The sequence below is a fragment of the Drosophila miranda genome, chromosome 3, assembly GCF_003369915.1.
Source record: "Drosophila miranda strain MSH22 chromosome 3, D.miranda_PacBio2.1, whole genome shotgun sequence".
Lineage (NCBI taxonomy): Eukaryota > Metazoa > Arthropoda > Insecta > Diptera > Drosophilidae > Drosophila > Drosophila miranda.
The window spans coordinates 5169202-5182154 of record NC_046676.1 but is presented as its reverse complement, the minus strand read 5'-3'; the positions used below and the strand labels follow the sequence as shown (position 1 = coordinate 5182154).

The following is a 12953-nucleotide window of genomic DNA, read 5'->3' as shown; positions in this document are numbered from 1 at the left end:
AATATACAAAAAATATAAAAAATACCACTAAAGCATTCTTAAAGCATTGGCAAACGAAATTCCTCTTCTTTACCAACCCAAATTGCAATTTATGAGGCTTGCTTTACTGTTGTGCTAATGCGCTAACAATCCTCCCAAACGAGAAAATACCCGAAATAAAATGTATGTAAAGAAAAGGTTGGGTCGTGTGACAAGTCCTCGTAATTTTCACGGCAGCCTTTGGCTGTTCGACCTGGAATTTCCATTTCCATTTCTATTTGCATTTCCATTTACCTCGAGACTCAATGACATTGACGTGCCGCCTTCACACAATTCAAAATAGTTAATGTTGCCATTGTGACTGGCACCGTCAACAGCCATAGGCCACCATCCAGCGGCAAAGAGAAAGGAATCGTCGTCGTCGTCGTTGCAGTTGTCGTCGTCGTATATCAACTTACCTGAAACGAGAGCGAGAGAGAGGGAGAGAAAAGGGCAAATATGAAATTGATTTATATACGAGTCATGTGCAAAATTAACAACAAGGAATAACTATAAACCATTCCTTATTTATGATGGTTCGAAGGTTCATTAATTATGTCATCTGCGGTTTTTGGGCCGACGGCAAAGGGAGGCTTTCATGTGGTTAAGGGTTAGGGGTCGGGTCGCAATCAAGGATTTCCCATTGCCCTCAAAGCGGTGAAGGGAAGTGAAATAAGTTCGTCCTCGAAGGAAACTTTTCGCTCAACAAAAGTCGGAAAGCTAAACAGAGCAAACAGCCCGAGTTGGCCAAGTGTAACAAAGCCATATCAATTACCCAGGCAACCAACAAAGACAGAATATGCTGCGAGTATAAAGTAATTTAGACCCGAGTGAGAGGAGCAGAGGAGCAGAGGGGTATCCGTATCCTGGCCAAGAACAAAGGCCCCACTAACCGCAGCGGAGGAACCACGGACTGGGACTGCTTGGGAAGGGGGTGGTGGGTTGGGGTTGGGTCTCCGACTGTTTTGTGGTGTGCGGAAATGCACTGCATTGTTACCAATTTCAATACTCATCATTATTATGGCAAGGCGGTGTGCAGGGGAGTGGAGCGGCGCGGAGCTGGAAGCCCCGGAGTGCCGTGGAGTGCATGTGTTCCATCTACGTGCCGGCGAAATGCAATCAACATATTGTAATTCAGAAATGCATATTGAGAACGTGCAAAAGATACTCCCAGCAATGCGAAACCCGCTGCTCGCCTCCTCGTCTGCTTCGACTTCTGCTGCTGTTGCACTTAACGGCCCGGCGGATAAAAACAAAACGAAGCCAGGCCAAAGCCAAAGCCAAAACCGGGAAAGACATTGTTGCTGCATCAAGTGCATCATCCCGAGGCAGCCGCAAGAAATCTGGCAGCGTTTGCATTTTGATTTCCCATTTCGCATGCTCTCAAGTAACGCATTTATTATTTACCAGAAAAAGCACCAGAAGGCAGCCAGCAAAAGGAGGCATGCAGATACAGGAGGCTGCGGCATTGGTAGCGGCAGCCGGCAGCCGGCAACTGCAACTCAATTTCGCAGACTCATGCTGCAGTTGTCAACGCCAACGACTGGGACGACGACTCCGACGACGACGACTGGGACGAAGACACTTGTAGAGGAGCTACAGCTGCCCCCACCACTTGTCCCAGCTGCATGTTGCATACCACTTGGTGTTGACAGTGAGACACAGCAGCAACTCTCGGAGCAGCAGACTCGGATCCAGACAGCGCCAACTGTTGGCGCTCGTCGAGTGAGGACTGACAGACAGCCGACAATCTGTTTATACTCTATCGATGCACAATGGTCTCACGACCCGTCGGATCTTGTGGGTTTTTAGGTTGAGTCGAAATGAATGAAACCCCAAAGAATCACGGGTAAATCTATGATCAATCCCCGGAATTTCCCGCCCCATTGAGTGAGGTGACGGATCCACCATATAGCAAGAGTATTTATAATCTTTTACTGTATGGTATATAGTATAAGCTACAACGGTTCCACTAATATCGAAGATTATGTCTTTATTTCTTGGATTTACTTATAAAACTAGTATAAAAGTCTGGCATTGAGGGGCACGACTAGGGGACACCCTCTTGTGGCATGGAAAATCTACTCAAAACAGAAAAGAACACAACTCTGCCATTGGGATGTGGCACAACCGATCAGTCCTTCCACTGAATTAAGGGTATACCTTTCTCCGCTAAACATCCAGGGTACTCGCGAAAATATGCACTACAATTTAATTTCCACCGGTTAGTTGGTGCTTGTCATGCAAATGTGCTGGCAGCGTTTGATGACGCCCATAATAATCAAATTTTTATTGAATGAATTGCAGGCTGTAAAAATGCGAAAATTATTTGTCAAGCGTCGAGGCCAAATCCATTGAGATTTCCATCGCCGGGAGTCGGTATGGGGTACGGGGTATGGGGCATGGGGTATGGGGTATGTGGTTAGTAGTCGAACCAGACCGGCCATCGCTTGTGTGGCCATAAAAGTGCGTTACAAATAACTGCACTTTTATTGAATGGCACCGACTCCAGCGGCTGCCTTGGACCGTTAGAGACGCCTGTTCCCCACGCCCCAGCACCATCACCAGCACCAGCCCAAGCTCTAGCCCCACCCCACCTCCATGTCCAGTTCAAGCTCCAAGTCAGAGCAGAGCAGGCCAGACCAGACTCCAGACTCCACTCGATTCGATGCGGGGCAGATCGAGCTGATTCGAGTTAATTGCTGTGCAATTTGTGAGCAGCAAAATGGAATGCGCTGTCAAATCAAAGCCGAAGCGAAGCACTTAATTAAAAGTTATTGAAGGCAATGGCCAAATGTAAATGCAAAAATTGCACTTTTAATTGCATAAGCATGTTGCTGACACAAGTGCTTGGCTCTGGCAGATGGTGATGCTGATGCACTGAGCAAAACATATCCGAATAACAGATATTAGATGCTAGATGTGGCTTGTTCACATCTAGAGGCTGGAGGCCACGAAGATCCCTTAAAAAGATCATTCACTTTCTCGTCTTGTTCCGAGACTGCTTGCAATTTCTCACAGTGTACTTTTTCTTGGTTTAGCATTTCCTTCTGATATTTACCTCACTTCGGCCGACTTGATGATGGCCTTGGGCGGTGCATCCCAATAGTTGGGAGCGGGTGGCACCCATTGGCGCAGCACTTGATAGTTGCCCTCCAGCAGGGCCATGCCCTCGATAACCTCCTCGTCCGAATCGCCGTCATTATGGGGTCCATCATTGCCATTATTCCCATTATTGTTGCTGTTGCTGTTGCTGTGGCTCAAATGATTTTGGCTATCGCTATCGGCATGCAAATTATCAAACGAATCGTTCATTTTTTTTTGTCCGAAAAAAACAAAAACAAAAAAAAACCACACGGATGGGAAAAGACCGCAAGACTTTTGGCGCCGCTTTCACTGGAACCGCACTTCTGGCCGGGGATTTCGTGGGTAAACAAAGATGCGCATTGCCATTTGCGCTGACTCACACGCTGGCCCACGCTCACAGTCGCAGGTCCTGGGAGAGACACTCCACGCACACACACACACACACACACACACACACACAGAACTATTCCTTGAGAGAGCAACTGAAAGAAGAAGCAGCAGCAGCAGCAGCAGCAGCGGAGCAAACAATAACAAAGGCACACAGCCAGCGTACACAAGAAATTTGTGTTCTAGAGATTTCAGCTTTTTCCCGGATTTTGATTTCACTGGAATCCCATTTCGGGTTTTTTGCCACTCGATTCACGAATTATTATTATTATTTGTATTATTTATTCGAATAATCTTTAGCGGGTTATCAGAAATTATACGAAAATCGACGGGACGGCGGACGACGGGCGCGCGCTGCTCTCCGCTCACGTTGCACTCACGGATTGTTCTTCCTTCTAATCGGCGAAAATGCTCGTTGCGTTTGTTTTGGCACCAAAATTGACGGGCACGGCGAAAACACGTCGCACAAAGGCACACAGATACACAGAGGCACAGAGGCACACACACACACACATGCACGAGAGGGGTTAATATCTGGCGTTCGCTTTTGCATCCCTTGTCGATGCCGATGAGAACTCGCCCCGTTTCGCCTCGCGTCCTTGAGTCGCCTTCCACTGCTGCCACCCCCAGCCGCTCCTCTCCTCTCCATCAAAGGTTTCTCTGTTTCAGTTTCAGTTTTGGTCGCTGTCTCGCCTTGCGATACCGGTCTTTTTTCCTTCTTCCTTCTGCCTTCTTCCACCTTTTTTTAGTGCATTTGTGTTGTGGAAAATAAGGGTTTGTAATGTAATGTTTTTATGTCTGATTTCGGTTTGAAGCGGCTGTGGGGTGGAAGGAGGCCAGGCGGCAGGCGGCCGTCGACAGGCGACTGTGGGAGGGCTCTGTTCAATGCACGCATATTGTTGAAATTATGTAGCCAAAGAGAGGGGACAAAGTGCCAGCGCCGGGGTGGTGGAGAGGAAGGTGTGCGAGTGTGTGAGTGTTCACCTTTTGAAGCTCTTGAATTTTGTTCGAAAAATGGAATTGGTACAGTGGTTGGAAATATGGGATGCATTCAAAAGCGATGGCAATAAGCAAATTAAGATGCTAAGAATATCGGATTCGTAATCGAAATGAAGGAAGCTAAATCCAAACTGCAAAAACAACAATGATCTGATGAAATGTTATTCTCTGATTCATAAATAAATCAATCAGAAATAAATCAGAAATCAATTTTCGAAGCAGTATGTCTGAAACAGAACAACTTTATCCTTTCGAACTGCTTGTATTTCTTCTTCCAGATAGTCCAGATATCATCCATATTTTGTTGTATTCCGAGTTCTTATTTGCAAATATTGTTCTTATACAAATTTTCCGAAGTTCCAATTCGCTTTCGCCGCAAAGCGATGGTAAAACAGAAACCAATGACTTGCGAACCACTGTGCTCAGTTGTAACTTATAGCCGTGGAAAGTCTGCCCAGCACGATCCCCGTGAACTCACACACACACGCTCAGGAAAACCTTTTACCCCTCACACACGCATTCAGACACACACACACACACACACACGCCTCTAAGCATATCCATGAAGGGAACTCGAACCGAACGAACCCCAAAAACAGCAAACAAAGGAAGGAAGGAAACGAACGCTCGAACGTATGCTCATATTTTTTGTTGCAAGCACATGTTCCACACACAGAGACAGAGAGAGAGACAGAGAGAGAGAGAAAGAGAAAGAGAGTCTCTCGCGTTGTGTCCGTAGTTTGTTTCTCTCTGATTGCCAGGTTTTTTAATTCACTCACTCAATTTGAATGTCGTTTGGCTCTCGGCTGTTGTTCTGTGGAGAATGCACCCCTAAGCGTCTTCACGGTAATTTGAACACGTGCCACGCAGCAGAGCAGCAGAGCAGCAGCGCAGCACAACAGCAGAGCAGAAGAGCAGAAGAACTGAAGAGCTGGGTGGTAGCTGGTCAGTCCAGGGGGTTGTTTCACTCGATGCCAGACAACGCAGCGATCGTTAAATTTTATGATTTCATATGCTGCTTATGCCTAGAGCCAGATGGACATCCGACCGAGAGACAGAGACGCTTCTCTTCCCAGCTTGACTGAGCTTTTTCCGGCAATTAACACGCAGCACAGAGGAAGGCAAGGAAAGAGTTTAGTCAACACAACTGTACCCCTTCTTGTACACCCCATCCAGTGCAGGGCAAAACAATCAACCTGGCAACACTTACGAGGCCCCAGGGAATAGGATGCACACCCACACGTAGTCGGGGAAAAGTGAAAGCTCTTCTGGGTTACGCTACGGTATTTAATGTGCACAAATATCTCATACTCCGCGACGTTTGACACCCACTGACCCACCATTCTGGCCACTCCTCTCCACTCCACTCCAATCCATTCCATTCCTTGGCAAAGGTTGTTTCATGTTGCTGTTGCTGTTGCCAGCACAAACAAATTGCGTCGTTTGGCAAATCAACCCTGCAGACAGGACAACAAACATGCATATCGCAGTGGAGGCTGATCACACGGCTAGGGTTGGGTGGGGGTTAGGGCTGAGACGGGGGTATAGCAGCAATAACAACCAACACTTCAACAGCCGCACACAATTTCCGTTTTGAGTAAAGAAGGCGGAGAGGAGTGGCAGCAGCAGCAGCAGCAGCAGCAGCAGAGGCTTTCGATTAAAGCGAGCCCTTCTTCAAAATTTTAATTAAAATGCATCTGATGGGTGGTAGATGGGGTGGTGCGGTGTTGGGGGGTTTGAGGCCTGGCTGTCATTAGCAACATGTTGCTGCCAGCATCAGTGACGGCAGCAGCAGCCACAACAGCAACATCACAGCCAATGACATTTGTGTAATTTAATTTTATTCATTGCATAACTCACATATTTAGCAACTCGGATACAAAATGGGAGAGAACGAACGGAGCTGGGAAAGGGCTGACGCTGACGCTGACACAGCCCCAGGAGAGGCCGGCACCACGCACTCCCCCACTCGAATCCACACTCCACTTCGGCTATGAGAGTCGGCATAAAAATAATTACATAAACTTTATGCCCTTGCCGTCTGGCAATTCTTCGACTGCTTTGGGTGTCCCGTCTCCCTGCAACGCTTTTCCACCCTCGATAATGTCATACGCCCACACAGACCGCTCCAGCACCACCTCCACTTCCATGTTCCTTTCTCGTCCTCCCCAAAAACCGCACAGTTTTCAAAACAGCCAAAACCAAGAGCGGTATAAACATTCAGCCCGCCGGCGGTCGCGTTCTCGTTCTCGTTGTCCCCAGCTAGAGACCGACCAGACCGACGATACTCACCTCGCTCTGGGCCGCCTTAAACATGATTTGTTGGATTTGGCGAAACAGATTTCCTAATTCCATTTGCCAGACATGTTGTGGGTCTACGAGTACGAGTACGACAGCTATGTATGTCTGCTTTTGGGGTTGGTTTACCCAAATATTGCAGGTCTTTGTGGCCATGGAAAATTTCAAGTGTTGGATCGTTTCGATGGAAATCGATGGAAATCTGGGGGATGTATGATTGAAGGGGCTATGTATGGGACAAGGAGCGGGAATAGAAGGGGGAGGAAACTACTAATGATCACCGAATAGATAAGAACACCCTTCCCAAAGGAACGAAAGCTGAGAATCTCTATGGGAAAAGCAAAACCGACTTCACCTTGAAGTTCCGTTACCATAATGACAATATCAAGCCCAAAAGCTGTTTCCCATTATTATCAAAAGACACCAAACAGGGTACCATCTGGAAATAACTACCAAAGCGGCTGCTCAATTACAATTTTGTCGGTGCCTCGAGAGTACCTACTACTATTTAGGGGTACCCCGGCATGCTGGTCGGGTACGAGTACGAGTACGAGTATTTCATTAGCGGGTTGTCGTTGTCTGATATTTCCTAACACTTCATTACGGGAGAGCTATTAGTTGTCGCTGGCTTTGACTCCAGCGGGGCGAGGGAATGGGACTGACTGTCTGACTTTGATAGGCCCATTGTTGTGTCGTCTTCATATTAGTTCGTAGGCCCTGTCCCTGTGCCAGTCTGATGTGGGAACCCCACAGTTGATGTTGATGGGCCCACACAGAAGCGCTCATAAAGCAGACACAGAGCTCCGCTCCGAGCACTTGGCAGTAACTACTCCACTTTTTTCGGCCATACATTAGACGTAATGCTGAGCCATAAGCCCATCTCTGGGTCGTTACACTCGTTGCCAAAAAGAAAGAAACAGAGAGGGGGAAACGATATGCAAATGTGGTTCATATTGTTTGGCAACTTGCTTGGCGGCCCCTGGTCTAGGCCTGTCTGCTGCTGCTTCGCCAGCTGCTGCTTCTGCTGTTTATTTAAAGACTTTCCACGCATCGTTAGGCGGGAGCCACATGTTGACGAAATCCATGGCCAGGGAACCACATCAAAGCAACTAAAACTGCGGATGAAAGCGCCGCACGCCAAAGATCGGTGGGGGGTTCTTCCGTCTTCCTCGCTACAGCAATAGCCCCGTTTATTACGCCTTTCGCAATGGGAAACCGAATTCCAGTTAACTGCTCCCTTCCCGACGGCCAAGACTATGTATGTTGTATCTTTATAGACTCATCCATCGCCGGGGGCCCAGAACAAGACCAAAACTCAAACAAACTCGGAACACATTTGATGGCTACGAGTACGGGTTCTCGTAGTATTTGTGTTTGGGCTTCGTGTTTGTCTATTATTAAAATCAGCTTATTTGCACTCGTTTCGAGGTGCCCACGGGGCAAGACTGCGGCTATGGCTATGGCAATGGGTCCAGGGTTCATAAATATGCAAGTCATTAATAGAAATATGATGTACCCGAGGCCCTCTCCATCTGTACTCCACCCTGCCCAGAACTGTGCTGTCCTGTCCGCTCTCATCAAAGTCAGCAAAGGCAGAAGCAGAGCATCAACCCTCTGCCGATTAGGCGGGTGTGGGCGTTTTTGGTGAAGGAATGACAGGCTAAGCGATCCACTGGGACTGGGCTCCGCAACGGTAACGCTAACTGGGGAAAACTGCCTGCAATTTCCGGCCCGCACACCCGTACATACATAAATTGAGTAAAAATTATGCTTCATTTGATTTAACACAATCGGTTTGACTTTCCCCGCTGCGCTCCGTTCCCACCAAGTCAAGGCATTTGATGTTGGGCCCAGGAATCGCACGGGTAGGGTAGGGGTCCTGCAGTGATGGCTGCCCTTTCAGCGACAATTGGATTAGGCCCAGGATGGCATTGATTCGTTCTATATACTCGTGGTATCCGAGTGTGGGGTGACATGTAATCGAGCATACTTCAGGCATTGGCATTCCGGATTGCCCTTGAGGGAGGTTCATAGAGTTTTTGCCAGCCCGAATTTGAGATTGAAGGATGGCATGGAAATGCAAATGGTTTTATCTACAAGAGAGAGAGAGAGAGAGGGAAAGGCGAAAGTTTTGCAGAAGTTTTTGTTGGAATCTAAGTAGATACATTCCCAGTCCTCCTCGAAGACGATTCCCAGATTCGATTCCGTAATATTGATCTACACCGCTCGGCTCGGTTCGGTTCGGTTCTCTTTCTACGAGATCCTTAACTATGGCTATATAATCGTAGTTTTCAGTAGAGGTCACGTATTACATTACACATTCAAATCGATAAGATTTTAGCAAGTTGATCTCGTTTAGATCTACGAGTAGATGGATGATAGAGCACAAAACTGGAAATACTCGTTCCAATGGATAAATTAAATGCCTATATATGTATATAATCTAGCAACAGCAGCATAGCAGTTCGGATCGATTTATCAGTGAATGCTTTCCATATTCCAAAGGCTTTCAACGTCAGTCATTAGCCCACTCCCCCTACTCCGCCTCCAAATGGCCAATACCCAGCGATTCTTATCCATCTTTCTATGCAATAATAAACACATTGTCTTCTAGGTGGCAAGGGGCTTTGTTCGGAGTTTCCTTTGGAGTTTTCTCTCGGGCTCCCTCGACTGGGATCGGCAGCCAGGCCAAACGCTAATATTTCCGCTATTGGCAGCTATTTCTTTCACTTAACCGCGGGCCACTGCAACTTGCACATGTTTTATTTTCCCCTGCCACACTTTGCTTTACTTTTCGGTTTACTCGGATTTTCCTCCTATTCCTCTTTTTCTTTTTCTTTTTTGTTTTTTGTTTTATTGACAGGCGCTGCTCGCCAGCGGCTGGAGTTGTTGCAACATCCGCACATGTGGCCGGCCAGATCTGCTTTGGCTTTTCCTGTTTTGTTTGCACCGCAGCAGCAGCAGCATCATCGGCATCGGCAGCAGGAGCATTGTTATTGTTTATTGATGCACTACTTTGCACTATTTTCGTGTGGCAGCAACAGCAGTCGAAGCAGTAGAAGCAGCAGCAGCGGCAGCACAAGTTGCAACAGCAGATGGCAATGGCATGCCAGTGGGCGTTCAAGATGAGGAACAGAGAACAGCATCCAGAAACCAGAAACAGAACAACAGTTGCGATTGCTGTTGCTGTTGCAATTGCACTTTTTTGTGGCCAGCTCTAAAAATACTTGCCACATAAATTGTTCGGCTCAGGAGAATGCAACTGCAACAGATGCAGATTTAATGAACAGCCGCCACAGGGAGATGGGAGACGCTCTTTCAGAGCGAAGGAGCGAGAGAGAAAGAGAGAAAGAGAGAGGCGACTTTCAATTAGCTGACAGCACTGGAAATCCTCAAATTACACGAAAGCCCAGGCCATGTCATGGCCAAAAGCTGATTATTAGACTTGTCAACTGGAATGGCAATCAGAGCTCAAGTTTTATTGAATTGTCAAGTTGCAAGACTTCAGTGGATGATGCTGCCGCTGCCGCTGCTGCTGGTGGTGCCTTTTTCCTGCCAATTACTGCTGCTGTTGTTGTTTGGCAATTTTCAGATACTTTTTCTTCAATTACGTATACGACCTGGTTGCTAGCTCTCGCTCCCTGCTCCTTGCTCCTGCCTCTACCTCTTACTCTCTTTCTCTCTGTTTCTCTGGCAGTGAAGCTTGGAGCTTTGGGCTTGGGGTTTCTTTCATTTTATGTCGCATGTAATTAGTCACGATGTTGGCAGCAGACACACTGCAGGCCGAAGCTGCCTCTGCCTTTGCCCGTGCCCCTGCCCCTGCCCCTGCCCCAACCACATGCTGCAGTTTGAAGTCTGGCTCTGGGTGCCATTCCCTGCACTCGATTCTCAAGTTTAGAGACACACAGAGCAACACGGCGATGGCGAGGCGATGGCGATGGCACTGGCGACTCTTGACTCTCTCAAGCTGTCGACCGTTGACTGTCGATGCCGCCTGCCTGCCTTTGTTGTTTGCCGTTTGCAACTGCCACAAGAGCAACAACTGATGCCACAACTGCCACGGCTAAAACAAACTCTGGGCCAATCGCGGAAGTGTGAATCGCCATCGTCTCTCTAGGGGAGACAGAGACGGACCAATGCTGGGCTGCAATTTATATTGTCCTCGCAGTAAACTGCACCATAATTAGGCCAATTAGTTGGGGAAAACTGCTCATAAATTACACAAAAACTCCTGCAATTTACGTCTGTCATCCGGGACAGACCTTCCATCATCCGTTCTGATCGTTGAAGCCACTTTCTAGCATCATTTAACACATTACTATAGAGCCGCAGCCAGAACAGTCGGAGCATCAGTCGGCGAGGGGAAACATAATTTATGGACACATGCAGTGTTCAGCTCAGATCGGTTCGGAATAATCGGGTATTAATCAAAACACAGTTAATTTTCAGATTGAAAAAAAAATGAGAAACGATGAGAAAACCAGTTCCCAGACCGAGGGGCAAGACTTCCGCAGACTCATTACCGGGCATGGGCCTAACATCAAATCCAATACGAAACAGAAAACAGAAAATATTTCAGTTTCTGAGATTTTTTCATCACCCGTTTTTTCCCCCCTCCCTCCTTTTCGGCGAGCACTTGAAAACTTGTATTGCTGCGTAATGCTCCCAACTATGGGGCCGCCACTCGGAGAAGGTATATATATATTTTTTTTAAACAGTTTCTTGTTTTTTTGTGGGTAATGTTTAATGTTTTCTCCCTCACGCCTCTCTCTCCTGCCTCCCGTGTGGCACTTGAGACTCTCTTTATCGCGCACTTGAATCTGTTACGCAAATGTGCGTAATGCGCATGAATATTGTATATGGGATGGATACGCGGCAGCATACGAGTACATATGTAACCATAATCGAGTGTTGTTGGTAGAAAGGCCAAGAAACGGTAACAGAATGTTAAAATCGTTTCGTAGGGTAGGCCTTCAGGCTCAGCCTCAGCCGCAGACCCAGCCTCAGCCTCAGCTTCAGTCTGAGCCGCTTTTGAAGGCGCGCGTGGGCCTTGACAACTCAAACTCAACTCAAAGTGAGGAACTTGAGCTACCTACCAGCGACAGCAGCAGCAACAACGACAACTTCAAGTGCCTTCCGAGTGGACAAAGCGGAATAAAGTTTACAAAATGTTGGCCATAAAGTTAGAAACTTTAGAAACCATTTTCAACAAGTTCGTCGCGCTATACGGCAAATGAATCACAGTTAACGCACACACACACACACATACTATACATACATATGTACAGTCAGAGGTAACAGAGGTAATACCACCCGTCCATAGATCAGTGGGAGAGAAACTTTGACATTTGCAATTAGCCAAGCCAAAGTTGGTCTTCGCGCGGCCAGAACTCCAGCTAATGTTTGGCTAATATCTGTCTGGTTTCAGGTGCTGGGAGCCAAGAAGTTGGAAATAACTTTACTCCCCTTTCAATCCTTAGAGTGAGAGTTATTCAGGGAATATATCATTTATTTATAATTAAAAAAACATGTTTTCTTCTGTTCAATTTAAGAGATACCCGAAGAACTCATATGTTCAAGGAATTACTGCAGTATCGTATTTATTTCCTGTTTATTCTTTACTGCCAGATATTTCAACATTTTGTTTATTCAATCTGAGATGAATGTAATCTTTATTTTGCCTTATGCTATTCCAACTGCTTTTAATACTTTATGATTCTATAGTAGGCTACATAATAAGTCTTTTGTCGGACTTTAATGATCCTTTGGCTGCGCTTAAACGAGACATACAATTCTAATAAAATTCTAGAAAGTTAAAAACTGTGATTGGATTTCTAGTGAAGGGGAATGGGAATCTGATGTCAAATGTACGATCTCCGAATCGAGACAAGTTCAATGGACTGGGAATGGAACCGTACATCAATTGCCATCGATTGAAGATCATGTTTTGAAATCAATATCAATTATCGGTCCGAGAAGGGATGGGGCAGAGAGAGACATTGATTGACAGATGGACTGACTTGGAGGCTGCAGTCTGGCTTCATGGGACAATTAATCCTTCGAGTAAGTAGCTCAGAGTCAGAGAGAGAGCTTCATAAATTCAATTTACGCCGAGCGGATTGGAGCGGAGCGCAGTCCGCTGTCACACAATTTGCAATCAGGCA

General features: G+C 46.9%; 1 protein-coding gene across 2 annotated transcripts in view; it reads right to left on the bottom strand.

The window, feature by feature from the left end:
• The window catches only part of LOC108159885 (protein prickle), a 53328-nt gene that overhangs the window by 27228 nt on the left and 13147 nt on the right, over positions 1 to 12953 (bottom strand). The window contains exon 1 of one of the 2 annotated variants that reach the window (XM_017293499.2): positions 3080 to 3851. The exons of the other annotated variant lie outside the window; for it this stretch is intronic. Within the exon in view, the coding sequence (XP_017148988.1) occupies positions 3080 to 3333 (254 nt within the window). The 5' untranslated portion in view covers positions 3334 to 3851. Of the gene's footprint in view, positions 1 to 3079; positions 3852 to 12953 lie in introns of those variants that run through there. 2 annotated transcript variants of the gene reach the window in all.